The sequence below is a fragment of the Poromitra crassiceps genome (assembly GCF_964638095.1).
Source record: "Poromitra crassiceps genome assembly, chromosome: 2".
NCBI classification, from domain to species: domain Eukaryota; kingdom Metazoa; phylum Chordata; class Actinopteri; order Beryciformes; family Melamphaidae; genus Poromitra; species Poromitra crassiceps.
This window is the reverse complement of record NC_139624.1, coordinates 4,556,102-4,576,677: the sequence shown is the minus strand read 5'-3', so window position 1 is coordinate 4,576,677 and position 20,576 is coordinate 4,556,102. Positions and strand designations below refer to the sequence as shown.

The following is a 20,576-nucleotide window of genomic DNA, read 5'->3' as shown; positions in this document are numbered from 1 at the left end:
AATAAGCATTTTGCTTTTAGGAGCATTGTGCCAGCGTGCGGCGCTGTTCCAAAACGTGTCAATGTGTGTCGTTGCCTGGGAAACGCACATCCCATAATACAACTGTTCACATTGTATCCCATAATAGTATGGTGATACTTGGGATGCCATTGCAAACATAGATGCAAACAGGTTAGCTAAAAGTTTAGCGTTGCCAGCGAGGGGCCCCCACCGTTGCGGTCGGGGTACGTTTCGAAATCCCTCCAGGCCTGAAAACATTTTTCGAGGGGAAACACTGAAGTGTGTAGTTTGATTCGGTCCTACAAAACGATCTAGATGGATAAATGCTTTGAATGGACCTCAAGACACAAAAACACTGGAGAACATGGACGTTTAAAGTTGGATTTTATGCTGTGGTCTGTCTTTATGACCTTCTCTGTCAACTAATCAGATCACGATAGAATCTGCCCGCTCGGAGCCTGTATGTGTTTTCCTTGACTCATTTCACCCAAATATGCACCGACTCATGCTGCTGTGATGACACATGTGCAGCTGTCACTGTTCTGTCAATCTATGCTGCCTATTGAGATGTACAACAACCCTCTTTTGTCACCCAGACACCCACAACGCACTGCAGCCAAATACAGTCTGCTTGTTTAAGCCACACATGGCATGCCCTTTCCTCCGGGGGGCAGCCAGGGGAGTGGACGGGGAGAACATACAAACAAGATAGCCCACCTGTGCACCTGGCACAGAGGAATTTGGGGATACATGCACACAGCGCCACAGCCAGCGTCCCATGCGGGAATCAAACCCAGGACCTTCTTGCTGTGAGGTGACGGCGCTATACCACTGCGCCACCGTGCCCCCGCTGTGCCACTGTACACCCCCCCCACTACCTAGTAAACTACTAAATAAGTAGCACAGAGGCTGTAGCTGGCCCAGTTTTAAAGCCAGAGTGAAGTTTCCACATATGAAACTAGAAGACCTAAGGCATCTATTGGTACCAACCATGTCATGCTAGCTTGTCGGGAAGGGGGCGAAATAATGCTGTCAGGGAAAAACCATTGTCAAAGGGGTCACTTGACCTCTCACCTCAAGATATCTGAATGAGAATGGGGTCTATGAGTACCCACAACTCTACAGAGTTTACAGATACCCTGACCCTTGGTTCACACTTGAAGCAACTCAGAAGCAGCACGTCACAGAAGCGTTCTGTCAGCTCGAGTGCCATGCTACACCAGTCACACAAGAAGCTGTTTTGCTCCACGCCTCGCTCTGTTTTGCCCTGCGCTGGGTCACAACTTGCATTGACTTCATGCCTGGCTGCTCGCGTAGTGCTCGCTGCTCGTGTGAAAAATAGACCAGACGCCGAAACTATCGTTTTTTTTTTTTTTTTTGTGCCCGCTGTCAGGCCACTCACTGAACAGCAGGCCAGGCGCCGCCTACTGGTTTACTAGTGGTTTTATTAATTTATTAGTTAGTCTGAAGTAATAATTACACTTCAGGGTTAAAGTGGGTGCATCTCATTGTAAAATTGGACTCTGCCCAAATTGGGCTTCAAACGGCCCAAATCGGGCTTCAAACGGCCCAAATCTGGCTTCAAACGGCCCAAATTGGGCTTCAAACGGCCCAAATTGGGCTTCAAACGGCCCAAATCGGGCTTCAAACGGCCCAAATTAGGCTTCAAACGGCCCAAATCTGGCTTCAAACGACCCAAATTGGGCTTCAAACGACCCAAATTGGGCTTCAAACGGCCCAAATTTTTCCCGCGCATCGGCCCGTATCGGCCTGGCCTGCTTGGTATCTAATGCCCGGCCTGAATTATGATCCCAGTCCGCCCCTGGGGGTCAGGTGTGCTTGGGCCATTTTTTGATAGGGTAGCGATAATCGATATAATCTGCTGCAAATTTGTGCTACGGTCACTTTTTTCAACAAGGTAGCAGAATACATGTGAGCGTGACGCTGTTGTCTCCCAAACCCACTGTAAACATTAGAATCTGAACGGTAAGATTATTAAACATCCTGCAAATTAACATGTCTGATTTAGGAAGGTGAAAATTTGGCTGAAACATGGCAGCTGTCCTTCTGCTTTACTACGTGTGTGTGTGTGTGTGTGTGTGTGTGTGTGTGTGTGTGTGTGTGTGTGTGTGTGTGTGTGTGTGTGTGTGTTTCTCCATGCCAATCAGGGTGTGTTTGCTTTGTAAACAGCAGCGCCTGATTTAAGACTGCCTCTACACGTCTGTCACCGCCCTGTTTCCATTACCTTATTGCCCGAGTGGTGCGTGCCTGTGTGTGTGCGTGTGTGTGTGTGTGTGTGTGTGTGTGTGTGTGTGTGGGGGGGGGGGGGGGGGGGGGGGGGGGGGTCCAAGGTGAAGAGTGGGCAGGGCAAGTCTGGTCTCTCAGGTCGAGTGAGTGTGTGTGTGTGTGTGTGTGAGAGAGAGTGCCCTCTAACAAGGATCATGAGTTTTGCGTGTGTGTGTGTGTGTGTGTGTGTGTGTGTGCGCGTGTGTGTGTGTGCGCGTGCGTGTGTTTGCTCATGCCTGCTCCAGCATCCGGCTCTGTTGGCATGTCCTCTCCCTGACTTGTGTCTTTACGGCATGAGGGATGCAGTGTTCATGTTGTAGTGTCCACAGAGCTGTCTGTCTACTGTCAATATAAAACACAACCCCTCATTTGAGTCACTAATGTTGGCTCAGCAGTATTGGGGAGTAGTTTATCTATTTGGCAGTAGCTTGCTGGTTGTTCATTCATCAACTACATTCATATTTGCATAGTGATCATCGAGAACCACTTCCAAATCCATTCCAAAGGAATCAAACTCCAAAGGAATCGAAAATGAATCGATTTGGCTGATTGATTCCTAAAAATTTTTGCATAACAGAGTTGAAATCCCGAGTTCCCACACAAACATATTAAATGGCGGGCAAGGACAAGGACATAATATGTTAATTAAAAATGTTGTAATTTTTTTTATAAACTGTTGATGTTTACAAAATTAAATAATAAACCATAGTTTATAATAATCCAGAATTTCCCTCCGGGTAAATAAAGTACTCAGATTCAGATTCAGATTAAGACAACTTTATTTATCCCAGAAGGGCAATTCAGTTTCACAGCCTACTCAACACCTTCAAAAGCTCACAGGGAGCTACAAACTTCAGACATGACAGGACGTAACGTAACAGCATGACAACATAAACAAACAAATCATGTCAGAGATAACAGATCAGACTCATATAAACATGAACAAGAAATAAAAAGTATACATATATTTCTATATGTAAAGACATGAGAACATGTATAAGAAATAAAAGATATATATCTATATATGTATGAACGAGCCTAACCTGTTCGTCACAGACAGGATACGTACAGCCTGTTGTGCGCTCATATAAGTGAAGGCATTCATTTAAAATGACTACTGTCTGTGTTTAACAGCCTGATAGCTGAAGGGAAGAAAGAGTTGGAGTAGCGGTTAGTTCTCCTAGGGGGCGCATAGTAGCGCCGGCCTGAGGGCATCAGAGCAAATTCACTGGACAAAATGTGGCTAGATTGTCTTATGATCTTTTTTACCTTCTGTACCACACGTTTCTCCCAGATGGAGCACAGGTTATTCTGCTCGACTACAATAATCCTGGAGCAGACCTTGACTATAGCATTTAGGCTATTCCTGTCCTTCACAGACAACACATTGAACCAGCAAATAAATCAAAAAGTTAAAAGACTTTCAATAAAAGTTTGGTAAAAATTACAAAGAATGATGTCACAGAGATTAAAGGAACTGAGCTTTGGCATTAAGTGGATTCTTTGCTGACCATGCTTGACAATAGACTCTGTGTTCGCCTCGAACTTGAGTTGAGAGTCGAACACTGTTCCTAGATATTTGTATGTCTCTACGATTTCAACATCCACACCATGTATGATGCTAGCTTTTGGTTTGTCACAGTTTTTCCTAAAGTCAATAATTAACTCCTTGGTCTTTTAACCACATTAAGATCAAGGAAGTTGTCATCGCACCATTTGACAAAGGCAAGAAGGGCATCTCCATGATCAGACTCTGAGCCCTCAAGAAGAGACAGTAGGGCAGTGTCATCAGAGTACTTCAGAAGGAGACTGCCCTCCTGGAAAGACCTGCAGAGGTCTGTGAACAAAATAAATTTATCAATATCATTATCACATGCATCATGAAAATATTGCTAGTCTGTACACTCAGTGGATACAGACTCTGTACACCCAAGTGTGTGACAGGTGCGTCGGATGAAGATATACAGTAGAACAGAAAAATCCCGCACACCGTCTCCCTTCTCTGGAGAAATATTTTTTATTGCTGGACGAACAAACGTTTCTGTCGATTAACACTTGATGAAGGTCACTGAAATCAGCTTTGTATGTGGGCATAAGATAGACACTGTTGTGATATGATGCCCCAAGAGAAGGCGTTGGTGAGGATTTTTCGGCACCACTCACTGAACCATAACACAGGTCGAGCGTAGTGTTCCTTTGTGTGGTGGCACAGGACACATATGGTTCGATCTATCTATCTAAATGACAAGCAACTTATAATGTTATAAGGAGGGACAGAAATAGGAGAGGTGTAGGTGTTGCCTTCTATATACAAGAGCATCTGCTTGTTTTTAGCTAGATCTGTGATATGAAATGTTTTTTTATATATATTTCCTTGTTTTTAGCTAGATCTTAACAGTTTTGTGTGTAAATTCTGCTTTTTATTCAGTGAATACTGTGAGCAAGAATCAAACTCAAACTCAAAGTGTGGGATGATCTATGCGTGAATGGATTAGAGATCGTGTGGATTCAAATTCATCTCCCTTTCCAACAACCAATGTTAATTGGGTGTGTTTATAGGCCCCCGAAATCAAACATTTGATATCTGGACAGAATATTTGAAAATATTGATTTGGCTCTGCATGAAAGGCTTGATTTATTTATGCTTGGGGACTATAACATTAATTGGAAAAGTAGTCACTGTGATGGTAACAAGACTAGGTTTACAGAGTTCATCGAGAGTTGTAATTTATTTCAGATGGTACAAGATGTCACAAGGTCCTCAAGAAACAGATTTGGCCACATATCTGAAAGCATTATTAATCTGATATTCTGTAATGCTCCGAGAAAATGCTCAAATGCCAAATCTGCCCTCTTATCCTGACAGATCATAATATTGTGTGGATTACAAAACACACCAAAGTGCCAAAAAGACCGCCCTAGAGTGACTATAAGACAGAGTTTTAAAAAGTTTAAATTAGAAGACTACCAAAGAGATTTGTCCACTGTTCCATGGGACCTTGTGTATCTCGAGGATGACTTGGATTGTGCTGTTGATTGTTTCACAAAATTGTTTACTGATGTTGTTGAGCACCACGCTCCTATTAGGAAAAGTACAATTAAAGCCAAACCATCCCCCTGGATTGACCAACAACTAAGAGAAGCAATGTCTCAGAGGGATGAGGCAAACAGCTATAGCATCCAGGTCAAGTTTACACTCAGACCTCATGCTATATAGGAAATGCAGAAACTTTGTTGTAAAACCGAATCGTCAGAAAAATACCTTATACTATAAAACAGCTTTTGAGGGATGCAGAGGCAACTCAAAACAAATATGGAATACGTTGAATGGTTTGCTGGGTAGGTCAAATAGCAAATCCTGTCAGTGTGGATGTTCATGGAAAGATGAGAACAAAACCAGTGGACATTGCCAACTATTTTGCCAACCATTTTGAATCAAAGGTAAATAATCTCAGGTCCAATATGAATGGCAGATGAAAAAATTATGGAGGGGAAAATTTTTAGTATTGTATTGCCAGATATATCATCATATGACATTGAGAAAATTCTGATTTTGCTTCCCGATAGTAAATCTGCAGGGTGCGATTTAATTGACAACAAATTGTTGAAATGTGCTGCCTCTTATATTGCTAGACCTGTAAAGTTTCCCACAGAATGGAAACATGCAAAAATCTGCCCTATTCCTAAGGATGCTAAACTTGCTTTTACTGCCGCAAACAGTCGTCCAATTAGCCTACTCTCCTCCTTAAGTAAAATTTTGGAAAAAGTAGTTAATGACCACATTTGGAAATATATGGAAACTAATAATCTTCTAACCCATGCCCAACATGCATATCGTAAAAATCATTCTACTGAAACTGCGTTGATAGAAATGACTGATGCCTGGCTGAGTACCCTTGACCAACTTGTGTCTATACTACTTCTTGATTTCACTGCAGCATTTGATTTGATAGATACACAATTCTGCTTAAAAAATTAAGTCATTATGGCTTCAGTCAGAATTCTATTGATTGGATGAAATCCTATTTAGATGCAGAAAGCAATCTGTCTGTCAATGGCTCATTTTCTTCTCCACATATGACTTCCTGTAGCATTCCACAAGGAAGTTGCCTCGGACCTTTGTTGTACATTATACAACAAAAGAAAAATATATATATATACAAACGATCTTCCCTTAGTGTTAGCCAACTCAGATGCACATATGTTTGCTGATGATACAGCCATCACAGCAGTAGCACATTCACAAACTCAGCTGCATGAATACTTATCAAATGATCTTAAACGTGTTGTAAAATGGGTGGAAGACAATACATTGGTATTAAATGCAAATTAAACGAAAAATATGGTCATATGCACCACAAGAAAGAGGAAGAAATTGAAGCCACATATGGCAGTGTTCAAATCAAAGAGGTTTCAGAAGTCAAATTATTGGGAGTTAAAACACAAAACAATCTCTCATGGACAGCCCAGACTACAGACCTTTCTTAAAGAGTGATGAAAATGGCAGGTATGGTTGGGCGAATTGCACATTTTTTTTTAAATCTAAAGACATTCTTAAGGTAATATCTCATAGCCTAATCTATAGTCACATTAATTATTGCTGTGTGGTGTGGGGTAATGCAGCTCAGAGAGATATGAGGAGATTACAGATCACAATAAACAAGGCAGCAAGAATGGTCTTAAGATGTGGGTTTGAAAAAGGTACGAGTGAACTACACAGTACAATGGGATGGCCCACAGTACTGGAACATGTGAGACAACATTCTGTTGCACTAATTTCATTCTAATTCTAATAAGCCAGTCAGTATCAAAGACAAATTGACATTAGTTCAGTTAACATAAGAATAAGATATAAAAATCATTATGTATTACCAAAAATAGAAACTGAAATGGGAAGACGGTCTTTTACTTTTAGAACTGTTAAATTATGGATTCTACAACAGCATGAGTGAATACTGGATTCTGATTGGCTAGCAACAGTGGTAAATAGGCCAACAATCTACAGTTCGGCTCCAAGCGCAGTATCACTCCGCTCCCTGATGCTGACTCCGCTCCCTGTGCTGACTCCGCCCACTGTTAGCCTGTCAGTCTGCAAATCTCTAACAAGGAAATGGCCGATCTCTAACAAGGAAATGTCCGATTTCGTAGTAACGTTTGATTTACTGGGTGGATTGAGTTTTGAGCAGTGGTTAGATGAAGATGAAGGTGAAGTGAACAAAGAACGACATGGTGAAATTGGGGAGAGAGAACTGGCTGAGCTTGAGTTGTCACGAGTTCGGACTAGCGGGAGGTCGGACTAGCGGGAGGTCGGACTAGCGCCCGGACCCCGAACCTGGGACTGTCAAACAAACAAACGCCCTCTGCCGTCACCAGATATCAACACACCACCACCAAAACGGGCTGCTTTAGATAACTGTTTAAATAACTGTACTTTTACAGGCAATGTATCAATAACTGTGAATCCCGTTAAGGAATAGGTTAGTTGTTTTTTGGCTCAAAGGCAACTAAATGTTTAGTGCAATCATTGATCTTGTGTATGGAACTATATTCTGTAGCGGAAGGATAAATGTATTCTGAAACCAGTAATGATTGTAAATAAATGAATTGGATGTTACAATTGTGTATTTTTTATATTATTTGGTAGCTGTTGTAGAAAACAAATTTACCACTCGAGGTCGGGGTTTGTGGCCACATTTACCACTGGTACAGGGTTTATAGCACTCGGCTTCGCCTCGTGCCACAACCCTGTACCAGTGGTAAATGTGGCCACAACCCCCTCCCTCTCGTGGTAAATTTGTTAAATTCATTACAATAACTCCTCAAGAACAGTATATTGGATTGCAAGACTTGCAATCCAATATATCCAATATTTTTAATGAATTACTTACCATATTGTGTTGTCAATGGTTTATAGAGTACTGGTAGTATTGTGATCTTATGTATATGGGTATGTGAATTGTATATATGCAGGCGCATCCTGTGTGTGTGTGTGTGTGTGTGTGTGTGTCTGTGTGTGTGTGTGTGTGTGTGTGTGTGTGTGTGTGTGTGTGCGCGCGGGCGTGCTATGTTGTTTTTGTATGAATATTGCATGCTGTAATGTAATATTGTATGTTGTATTCATGATTATTGTATCTTGTAATGTTTTAATGTGGACTCTTGGAAGATGAGCCAATAGGCTAAAAGAGAAATCAAATCTTCCGTCCTGACTTCTTCTCTTCCTTCTTTTCTTGTCTCAGTGAACGCCGAGAGTTGACCCTGCCCCGTGATGCCGCCGCCGGCCGCCGCGCCCCCTGCCGTGACCCCCCCGGATGGGGGGTGGGGCTGGCCCGTGGTGCTGGGAGCCTTCATCTCCATCGGTTTCTCCTACGCCTTCCCCAAGGCCATCACTGTCTTCTTCAAGGACATCCAGAAGATCTTTGGAGCCTCCTACAGCGAGGTGGCCTGGATCTCCTCCATCATGCTCGCTGTCATGTACGCCGGAGGTGAGGCATGCTTTGAGTTCAAGGCTCAAGAGAGGCGGGGCCTTGAGTCACATGGCTTGGACTGGAGTCACAGGTGGAATAGAGTGCCGTGTTCGGCATGGGACCTAATAGATTTCATTCACATTTATTTTCCCATAGAAATCCTTATATAAGAGTTTTACTTGGCCAAACCAAGCGATTCAGCTATATTCAGAATCAGGATTGGCCATATAATAGAATAGAACATTTAACTCAGACACAACTTAAAAGAGAGAGAGAGAGAGAAAAAGAGAAGACAAATATTGTCCCTTTTTTTTGTCCAAGTGAAATGTTCTATAGTCTCTCTTGATTCTAAATATAGCTGAATTGCTTGGTTTGACCAAGTAAAATGATTTTTACAAGGATTTTATTAAATGTCTATGGAAAAATGAATGGGGAATGAAATCCATTAGGTCCCATGCGGAAGCCGGAAGAGGGTGTGACTTTGGCACTCTATTGTGTTTTCTCACTGGGAGTATGAATTAATTTGGGAGGGAAAACACATTTATGAATTACACTATCACATTTTGGGAAGAATACTTTTTTGCATAATTCGTGTAATATTTGCTTGTCTCGTTTTTTTTTTTACCTTTATTTATTCAGGGTGAGTCTCACTTAGGGCAATGGTCTCTGTCAACCGCAGTCTGATCTGCTAGCCGCTGTGCAGAGCAGTTGGGGTTAAGGGCCTTGCTCAAGGGTAATGAGGGAGTTTTTATTTGCTTATACAATAAAACACCCATTTTCAGTGTAACTACCGCTTGGGAAAGGTTCAGTATTTTGTGTTACACAGGATCCACAGGTAACAAACAGATTATTTTTTCCTCCATTCTCACCTGAGTTGTACCATAGCAGGGTTGTCAACCGTTCATTGTACGTTGTAGTTTGTTATGAAGTATTCACCTTATGTAGCCCCGCCCACTTGACCCAGTTGTGTTATGACTTCCTGTTCAAAACACGGTCTGTTTTACCTGGTCACTAGTACTGTACTGTCACAGGAAGTGTAAACACAATAGGAAGTAACTGGCTGACCCCTGTGTTGGAACATAAGGTGAATATTAGGGAGGTGTCAGAAACGTACAAATCGTCTAAAATGTTATGCTGCGTAGAGAGACAGAGAGACGGAGAGAGAGAGAGGAAAACCTCAAGAAGGCCATTCATTTCTTTGCTGCGGCGTTCTAAGAACTAGCCTGCTGTTAAGATCAGATCAGATCAGATCAGATGAGATAAGATAACGTGATCTGTTGGGATAGATCCATCTTTGGTGCAGTTGATTGTTTTCTGTAAATGTTTTCCATTCTGCACAGCTCTGCTACAGACAAGGTTTGCTCTTCCACATTCAGTTGGCAGGGCGATGCTGTAAGTGGGTAAATTACATTTTGATGTCACAAAGTTACGGAAGTCAAAACGGCTCGTTTGGAGGCACTTTCTCCTTCCATGGCTGGTGTGGCTTTATCTATTTTGAGACTTCCATGATATCCAAGTCCTTTTATAATCAAAGAGGCGAGGAAATCCTGTTTTACACGAAATGGGACCTTTGAAGGGCCGTGGAGAAGAAAGGGGAAAAAAGTCACACATTTCTATATGTGTCACTCCCTTCTGGAATCTAGGCGGTTATAATTTATATTTAGTCTTCTTCAGGGAGGTGCAGAGCCCCCCTCCCCCAGGCCGAGCGAGCAGCGCCGCGGATCATGCTAATGAGCGGGAACTCTCCTCAAGGTCGCGAGGGAAAAGAAACACAGATTAACGCGGACGACTCCTCGCCGGGCCGCTGCGCCTCTTAAAATGCACCGGCCGCCAGCTGAAAAGCCAAACATCTCCCGCTTGGTTATGGGAGAATTATTAAAGAGTACATCCTTCATTACTCCTTTCTTTCCCCGTTCAATTTACACCTCCAGAGTTAACATTCAGCCACAAGAGACGAAACACTGCACTTCCCTGGCACATCCTTCCGTTAGAGGGGTTTGTTTCTGTCAAGATTTAAAAAAAAAAACGATTAAAATGCATATCCAATCCATATACCTTAAATGTAATGATGTAACCAATAAAGCAGGAAGTAATACATAATATCAGCGGTAGGTTGCAAGACTTCAATTATTCATTTGAGTCTGAGGCACACGTTCAATACGAGTTCAACAACCTCAAATTCAAAACAGCCTCACCCACCAGAACAACATGTTAGATGATATGTGTGAATAGGCTGCATTCATTAATAACTAAGAAAACACACTACCATTCTGTCACGCGAAAGGTAGAGAAAAGCGTTCAACTGATCTTGTTTCCATGGTGTCAGACACTTAGAATAACAGTCAGTGGAAGAAACAAAACAAACACTTTTAGTGGATGTTCAACGACGGTTCTGTTGGATTTGCAGCCCGTTTGGCAGCTGCCAGCTGAAGGGATCTCACTGAATACTGGACCAATTTCAAAAGTTCATGTCCTGATTGTCACTTGGACACAAAAAGTCAGGAAAATAGAAATAGTGAAATGAGCCTTTGAAACACCTTGAAGCACTGTAACAGAGTAGCTACCTGCCTAAAGACCTAAAGTGTTAGCACTTCCTGGTTCCCTCGAGCATAGTGCAGGTCAGAGGTCAGACACCACTTTGCATTAATATGTGGGACTTTTATGTAGCAATTAGGATTTTTATTTTTATTTTTTCCCCACGCATAGCTGTATCTAGACTGTTTTTTGTTAAGCTTTTGGCACACGCACATAAAAACCCGAAAATCTAGCAATAACACCTGTGACGATTTGAATACACAATAAACAGTCGGATCATCATTACCTCCGTATGCCCAGCGTCTGTCCCGGGCTGTCCGTCCTTCGACAGTAGCCTACATGTCCTCCACTCTGCAGCTAAAACTCCTCCCCTCAGTCTGCAGCTAAAACTCCTCCTCTCAGTCTGGAGCTAAAACTCCTCCCCTCAGTCTGGAGCTAAAACTCCTCCCCTCAGTCTGCAGCTAAAACTCCTCCTCTCAGTCTGCAGCTAAAACTCCTCCTCTCAGTCTGGAGCTAAAACTCCTCCCCTCAGTCTGGAGCTAAAACTCCTCCCCTCAGTCTGGAGCTAAAACTCCTCCCCTCAGTCTGGAGCTAAAACTCCTCCCCTCAGTCTGCAGCTAAAACTCCTGCTCTCAGTCTGGAGCTAAAACTCCTCTCCTCAGTCTGGAGCTAAAACTCCTCCCCTCAGTCTGGAGCTAAAACTCCTCCCCTCAGCGAGTGCCACTTGCGGCCGTCTCCGACGATGAAGTTATCCACCGCCTTCCATTCTGCAGCCGGGTTACAGATGGTCTATCAGCTGAGATGGTCGGTCAGCTGTGCGGTCTGATGGCTCTCCAAAATTATATTTGCAAATAGGCGTTATTTTGAAAAAAACGATTGCATATTGGGGGTCAACTAGTTACGTTTAAAACTAGTTACTGAAACGATTAAAAACTTCATATAGTGCCATATTAACCATACGTACATGTAGATAGAGAGCCCAAACTAAACGGAAAGTACAAGAAAACTCAGCTCCGCCATTTCCCCACTAAAGACAACTGAGTTTTCTTTTCTCCGCCGGTCAAAATGCTATTGGTTTTGGTGGTAAATTATCATACAAATCCGATAATTATCGTACTTCTGCCACCGCTGATTCCGCATGCTGTAGCCTATTGACTGTATATTATTATTATTATAAATTATTATTACAGTAAGTACAGTAGCCCGAGTGACATCACAGGTGTTATCTGCCCAGATGTCTTTTTTTTTTTTTTAGCATTTCTCTTTTCTCAATATTTCTGTCCTGGGGGCATGTTTTAATTTTGTTTTTGTTTTTTTGGGGTATTTTCATATCACCACCATGCACCACGCTCTTTAACAGAAGATTATGAACCGGTGAACATTGTGTTCAGCAAGATAATCTTCACAAATGAGGACCACTTTTATGACTTTTGAAGCTTAACTCATTGAGTGCCAAGGACGTCGATCGACGTCAAAGTAAATAGTGACGTAGAGTGCCAAGGACGTCGATCGACGTCAAATGCGTTTTTTGACGGTGGGACGTGGATCAAAGCCTTCTGCATCTCCTGTACAAATATTGTAGCTATTGGATGTGTATAACCTATTTTACAGACCCATTAGGTGGCGACAGTGCTCTCCAGATTAGAGGAAGGTCCGGAAAACAGCTGGAAAAAGCCCCGTGATCAAAGAGAAACCGCTCATGCTGCAGCCAGAGCCATATAGATTGCTCTGGCTGCAATCTGACGTTGGCTGCGAACATTAGTCAATCCGCGCCCACAACTCAGCCCCTCTGTCTCTGCTGTATAGTTTCTCCACACGATTAGCCGCCAGAAAGGCAGCACCCGACGCCGAAGGGCCAAACCTTTCCCTGCAGTCCGGTTTGGCATTTCCGTGTGGCGCTGGGAACCGCCGCACAAAAACGGAGCGCTCCGAAAATAGACTGGGTGCGTGAGGCTGTGTGTTAGTGTGGGGAGGAGTTTGCAGCTGAGGGGGGGGAGAGGGGGGTGGGGCACGCAGGGCACCACACAACTACACCACGTCACTACATCAGAAAATATTATCTTCAGACTCAGTGAATGTGCTTGAAATGCTGCATTTCACAAAAGGCGGAATAACTCAGCTTCTAATTTGAAATGTGTCTTTTTGCTCAAAACAGCCTATCTTCTCCGGCTCATAACTAAAGAACGGAAAATGGTATCAATAAACCTTTTTTTGCAGATGATAGAAGAGAGTCTCATCGTTCTTTGTGCGTGTTCGGTGTTTACATAGTAATATCACACAATATTCTGTGGGCCTCGAGAAATCACTGAAAAACGCTCTGAAACTCTGGCACTGGGAGCGTCCGTTCTCCAAAAGTGGCTGGCACTCAATGAGTTAAATGGATTTTCAGACATTTTCATAGCCTGATATTCAGACTGAATTGTCCACTCGTACACTCATTTCCATCTTCTAGTCTAGAGCAACCAATTCAACTCTGTGGAGTGGGCGGATTCGAAGGTCTGGACCCGAGCAACTTATTTCAGGCATTTAACCCAAATCCCCATACAAAAATTCCATTGAATTTGACACGTAGGAACCAGGAAGACCATGCCTTCTGCGTTGGCCTACAAAAATCTGTCATCCCTGCGGTACTCTATGCAGACCTGGTCATTTAATGCATTGGTTCCTGCATTGTCATACAGTCTGCATCTTGGATTCCCCTTTTTGTTATATTGTCAAGTGTAAAAAAGAATGACACTTTTACATGCAAATCCTTTCTAAACTCATCTCACTTCTCTCTTGCACGCATAAGTTGCTGTGCAGCCTGAGGTCAGCTGCTAAATGACAAACAAGCTGACGGGCGCGCAGCACTTTAAACAGTCCTGCTATTCTTAGAGGCTGCAGCACTAACGAGATTAACTCATTAACTCGGCCTACCTGTGTTGCTCCTGACCACTGTAACCACGCTGCCTCTTTGGCCTGACCAGTGGCGGGTAGACTACTGGAAATAACTCGAGTAAAAGTACAATTACTCAAAAAAAATAACTCAAGTAAAAGTATTACTCCCATAAAAAAATTACTCAAGTAAAAGTGAATTTTTTTATTTGAGATAGTGTGTGTTGTGTGTGTGTGTGTGTGTGTGTGTGTGATGGTGTGTGTTGTGGATGGTGTGTGTTGTGATAGGCGTGTGTGATGGTGTGTGTTGTGTTATGTGTGTGTGATGGTGTGTGTGTGTGTGTGTGTGTGTGTGTGTGTGTGTGTATATGTATGAGATAGTGTGTGTTGTGTTGTTATGTGTCTGTGATGGTGTGTGTTGTGTTGTTATTATGTGTGTGTGATGGTGTGGGTTGTGCTGTTCTGTGTGTGTGTTGTGTTGTTGTGTTACGCCGTTCAAGACAGCTCGGAACTCAAAAGCAAAAAATGAGCTCCGACTTGTAAAAAATGAATTGAACGGTTGTCGAGATCGGAATTACAGGTGGGAAATTCGGGGGTCATGCATTCAAGACAACTTGGAACTTTCAACTTGGATTTTCCGGCCTCCAAACCGCTTTTTGTGACGCGCCGTGGTCATCAGTGATGTCATAAGAGCAAGTGAGCAGGGCGGGCGAGGGAGCAAGTGAGTCCGCACAGCGGTCGAGCTGCAGGGCTGGCGAGGCCGCACAGCGGGCGAGCTGCGTATGCAAGCTGCAGGGCCAGCTCGGCGAGCTGCAGGACGGGCAAGGCCATGCAGCGGCTGAGCTAGCGAGCCCACGCAGCGGGCGAGCCTAGGAATCGAGCGCCCGAGATGCCTAGTTGGTAAAATAACTGTTGAATTCACCATATTGCTATAATCAGAGTGAAATATAAACAATATAAACACATTGCATAATTAGGTCAATAAACATTTTGTGTCCGACTTGTCTTGAATGGGATAATAGCTCCGGTTTGTCCAAGTTGACATCTGATCATCAAAGTGTTTGTTGACTAATTTGAGGTGCAATTATGCAATATGTGTTTATATTTCACTCTGGTTATATGTTGAATTCAACATCTATTTTACCAATTAAATTAGCTAGCTGTGTATGAATTATTTTTTATTTTTACTCCGAGTTGTCGGAAATCTTGAGTTGAAAGGTCAGAGTTAGGGTTAGGGTTGAATGTGGCATTTGTCTCCTCTCCTCAGGGCCTATCAGCAGCATCTTGGTCAACACGTACGGCTGCAGACCCATCATGATGATGGGCGGTGTGCTTTGTTCCTTGGGGATGATCTCCGCCTCCTTTTGTAACACCGTGATGCAGCTCTACATCTGCATCGGCGTGGTCGGAGGTAAGTCCACTTAAGCCCCTCTGAGCTAACTCCATTAGCCTAATGGGTTAAAAATACACCTGCTTCTGAGAGGTGTTTTTCTCTTTTAGTCTTAACCCATTCATGTCCACGGAGGAATTTGATCATTTCCTTTACAGCTCTTAAAGCAGTGGTTCTCAAACGTTTTCATGTCAAGGACCCCTAAAGTGACACAAATTACAGACTCCCATTTCATAAGATTTTGTCCCAGTTTAGTTTTTTTTTATGTTTTATTACCGAGACAGTATAAAACCCATGACCAAAATAGTTGTACATTCTGTCATTGTGTTATGGATGGATTAAAAATGCAGGGCGGACGTATCTCTGCAACCGTAACTCGTAGACTCACGGATGGCGGCATTGGATTCGGGGTGAAAAAATACATAGTGCTTTCTAGGCATCGCGATCTGACCTTCTGTTTCCGAGAAAGTGTCAACCTTTCTCTGATTGGATAGTTTGAGGTCGGCGCCAATTTTTATCCAATCATAAAAGTTGACATTTTCTGCGAAACGGAAGGTCGGATCTTGATGCCTCTATTGGACTAAATTGCATTTAGTCCAATTGCAACTGCATTTTTTCACCCCAAATCCAATGCTGCCATCCGTGAGTCTCTATGAGTTACCGTTGCGGAGATACGTCCGCCCTGCCTGCAGGACTACAGGAGAGAAATAGAGGACAGTGGGGGGCTGGGGGTTTCAAGTCACTGACCAAACACTCTATTTCAGTGATTGCTGTCAGAATATAGAGCCATTTAACACTTATTTTAATGCAAAAACATCGCTGAATGTACCTTTAAAATTCCTATTTGAAAGGATGAATCTCCATCGTTTCAGGGTGCAGCACATATGATCCCAACAACACTTCTATTTCAGAATATGAAAATATCTATATAGCCTATATATAGCCTACAATGGGGAATTCTAAAGGTCTGTGTTTTCCCCATGTCCACACTCCCACTCGACCGCGGATTTTGGTGACGAAGACGGGCCAGATCGCCAGAGACCAAAGCTCATTAAACGGCTTGATGCTCAGAACAATAGAGGTAGTGTGGACAATAGGTGCAAACGAAGTGCCGAGTCATAAACAAAAAAACGGGCTAATGTAGACATGGCCTTAGTGCACGTTCACACCATACGCCAAAGCCACACCAAAGCCACGCAGTTTCAATTCAGCGTCCTTGTTAACAGGCAAGTCCGTTCACACCGGCCGCACGCCATGCTGATCCGATAGTTTCAGCTTCTTTCCAAGCGTGCCGCATGCTGATCCCGAGCTGCCAGGCAGGCAGTCAATGTAATTTGTGAGAGGTGGGAGGGGCCTGTGAGGGGTGGGAGGGGCCGGAGCAGCAGCTCCGAGCCAGCCGCAGAGGAAAAGAGACTGTTTCTGGTGTGACCGCTTTGGCGTCGGATCAGTTTGATGTCTGCTTCAAGCTTCAGTTTGGCATGGCTTTGGGCTGCTTCTTTATTCTTTCTTTGGCGTAACACTGTCATTCTTCCTCCTAGGCCTGGGCTTAGCCTTCAACCTGCAGCCGGCGCTGACGATGATCGGTAAATATTTCTTTAAGAAGCGCCCCATTGCTAACGGGCTAGCGATGGCGGGCAGCCCCGTGTTCCTCAGCACCCTGGCTCCTCTGAACCAGTGGCTGTTCAACTCGTTTGGCTGGAGGGGCAGCTTCCTCATCCTGGGGGGGCTGCTGTTAAACTGCTGCGTGGCCGGCTCGCTCATGAGACCGCTGGGACCCCCACCCGGGAAGGTCAAGAAGGACGAGGAGCTAGCCGCCACGACCACCACCAAGAAGGAGAGGACCACCGCCTGGCAAATGGTCTGTATAAGGAAAAATACCTCTAACACTTTATATTAAGCTCATGTCAATAATGCATTATGAGCACATTCATAAGACATTATAATGCATTTATAGGGCTTTATACAACTCTTTATAAATGTTTATAATCATCCCTGGTAACTTAATAACAATGTTTATAAAGTATTATAAGTGGTGGATATAATGTAAAACTACTCAAAACGGCTCCAAATGACATCATGATGACATCATTTGGACCAGGAAGTTCTGTGAAGGGGGGGGGGGGGGGGGTGAAACATTGTTAATTTGCATAATTATGTACTACTGATTTTGTAATGATACAAAGCTGGTTGAACATCAGAAAAGTGGCCCTTTAATGAAAGAAAAGCACAATATAATACTTTATTCCTGGCAGGTGAACAAGTTCCTGGACCTGTCGCTCTTCAAGCACCGTGGCTTCCTCATCTACCTGTCGGGTAATGTCATCATGTTCCTGGGCTTCTTCGCGCCCATCGTCTTCCTGGCAGCTTACGCTAAGGACATGGGCGTGGACGAGTACTCTGCTGCCTTCCTGCTCTCCATCCTGGCCTTCGTGGACATGTTCGCCCGTCCCTCCATGGGCCTGCTGGCCAACTCGCGCTGGGTCCGGCCCAGGATCCAGTACTTCTTCAGTTTTGCGGTGTGTAACAAGCTTGGTAGTGTGTCAGTTTAGCTTAGCTTAGATTAGCTTCATGGGGCTCCTGGATAGCATCGGTTTCATAGCATGACAGACTCAGACCAGACTACATCAGATTTCACGCACCCGTAGCACTTTATTCACCTACGTGTCAACCATACAATGCCTGGTCTCTACAGCATTATAATCTCTCAACATAAATGTAGATGGATATAGTTTAACACACGTACCGAGTTGTTACTAAAGAGACAAGCTACTTGTCTGGAGACAAACTGGGAGTGGCACTAACGTAAATCAACCATAATATAAACAAGAAGCGCCACCCGGTGGATTAATCTCAAGGTCAAGTTCAAGTTCAAACAACATTATTAATCCCACTAGGGGGAATTAGATTCTAGCAGCTTTATAGTTGTACAAAAACACAGAATCATCAAAAGCAGAACAGACTCCTATGTAATAATAATAATAATAAACATGGGTTTTCTATAGCGCTTTTCAAGGACTCAAAGACGCTTTACACAAAGAAACACTAAAGGGGCGGGGACGACGTAAGTGCAACAGACAATGGACAAACACGACACAGGCACACAGGGATAGGCAGGGGGAGCTAGGAGAAGGCAGAAGAGAAGAGATGGGTTTTGAGATGGGATTGGAAGACAGTGAGGGAGTCTGATTCTCTAATGTCCGGGGGGAGAGAGTTCCAGAGCTTGGGAGCTGCCCTGGAGAAAGCTCTGTCGCCGAAACTGCGGAGGTTGGATTTGGGGGTGGAGAGAAGGCCGGCAGAGGTGGATCTGAGGGAACGGGAGGGTTGGTAGGTTGTACCTGCTCCAGAATCCCCAATCCTGTAGTGTAGAGCCACAGCACCGTCCTTTGGTGAGGCAGCCCATTGAGATATATGGGGGGTTTTACCCCACTAGCGCGCCAGCCATAGTCACATTTTGTGGGCGTTCCCACACAGACCGACTGTATCTATACAATCTGTGAAGCATTTAAAAGTCGGTTTGCAGAGGGAATAACCACGTTAGAATGACGTTTAGATTTGCAAGTAGGCAAAACATAACGACGCCCCGATGGCAACAGAGAAAATATACCTGCAATCTGTTCCAAAATAATGTTCCAAAAACACAGTAGTAGGCATATTTGTGACTGTTACAGGTGCTGTACAACGGAGTGTGCCACATCCTCTGCCCCCTGGTGGAGAGCTACACGGGCCTGGTGGTGTACGCCGTCTTCTTCGGCTTCGCCTTTGGCATGGTGAGCTTAGGGCTGTCACGATACTAGAATTTCTAACTTCGATAACAATACTCAGGAAAACATCAATACTTAATACCATTTTCTGGTATCAATACTGTTGCGAATAAGTATTGTATCTCTTTCAAAATTTTAGTATTGATACTTATCGATACTTTTGACGACCTTAGGTGAGCTCGGTGCTGTTCGAGACGCTCATGGACCTGGTCGGGGCTCAGAGGTTCTCCAGCGCCGTGGGACTAACCACCATAGTGGAGTGCTGCCCTGTCCTGATTGGTCCACCGCTGGCAGGTACTGTCCAAAGAGAACATAGATCATTCACCTATATCAGTGGTTCTCAAACTATTTTTATGAATATGCCTCCTTTCAGTTTCAGCCAAGTACCCCTTTCACCTAGCCTGGTAAACCAGCCGTTCACATGAGGCTTTCTCCCAGTGTTTTGCAGTGGGCGGAGGTTGAGCGGGTGTACTTGCCTTGACAGACAACTCCTTCAGCCAATCAGCGTTGGATCCAGTCAAACCCAAATCCACTCGGGAGAATGGCAAAAACATATTTTCCGCCAGGAAACTCCGCGGTTGCGGCGATACTCCTGTACTTGTTTAATTGTTATTGAGTCTATTTCTGCAATAACTGCACTTTATGGCTGTTTAAACTAGACGTAACTAGACAAACATTGACATTACTCCTCGAGGCGGACAGGCAGGGAGGCGGCCATTACTGTTGATTGGCCAACTTGCGCTGTCAATCACAGGGCACTGAGCGCAGTCGCTGATTGGCTCATCCACTTTGCAGCTTCTGCTTAACACCCTCCCAGGCCTTGGGGCCAGACCGTCTCGCAGAACCAAATGAAAATTTCATTTGGTTTTCAATTTCAGTCATTCCGATTCATAGAGGCCATTTACACCTGGCGTTAACATGTGTTTTCTGTGATCAGATTGCAATCAGATTGTATTTTATCACTTGAAAGTACAGGTGTAAACACCCCCAAAACGCATTGAAGAAGGATTGCAATCTGATTGGCCAAACCACCTCCAGAGGTGTTCAGGGATGCATTGTGTACACATTGAACACAAGTGTAAATGCAATGTGTCCTCTCAATCTGGATACAGCAACTTTATGCGGATTGAGAGGACAACCATTTCTGCAATCTGATTGCAATCAGATTGCAGAAAATGCATGTTAACGCCAGGTGTAAATGGAATCAGGCTGAAGTGATAAAATACAATCTGATTGCAATCTGATGGCAGAAAACGCATGTTAACG

General features: G+C 43.9%; 1 protein-coding gene across 1 annotated transcript in view; it reads left to right on the top strand.

Moving 5' to 3' along the window:
* The window catches only part of LOC310791853 (monocarboxylate transporter 2), a 56,491-nt gene that overhangs the window by 30,745 nt on the left and 5,170 nt on the right, over nt 1-20,576 (top strand). The window contains exons 2-7 of the mRNA XM_083653524.1: nt 8,523-8,768; nt 15,427-15,570; nt 17,088-17,407; nt 17,802-18,065; nt 19,218-19,316; nt 19,484-19,604. Coding sequence (XP_083509650.1) covers nt 8,552-8,768; nt 15,427-15,570; nt 17,088-17,407; nt 17,802-18,065; nt 19,218-19,316; nt 19,484-19,604 — 1,165 coding nt within the window. The 5' untranslated portion in view covers nt 8,523-8,551. The remainder of the gene's footprint in view (nt 1-8,522; nt 8,769-15,426; nt 15,571-17,087; nt 17,408-17,801; nt 18,066-19,217; nt 19,317-19,483; nt 19,605-20,576) is intronic.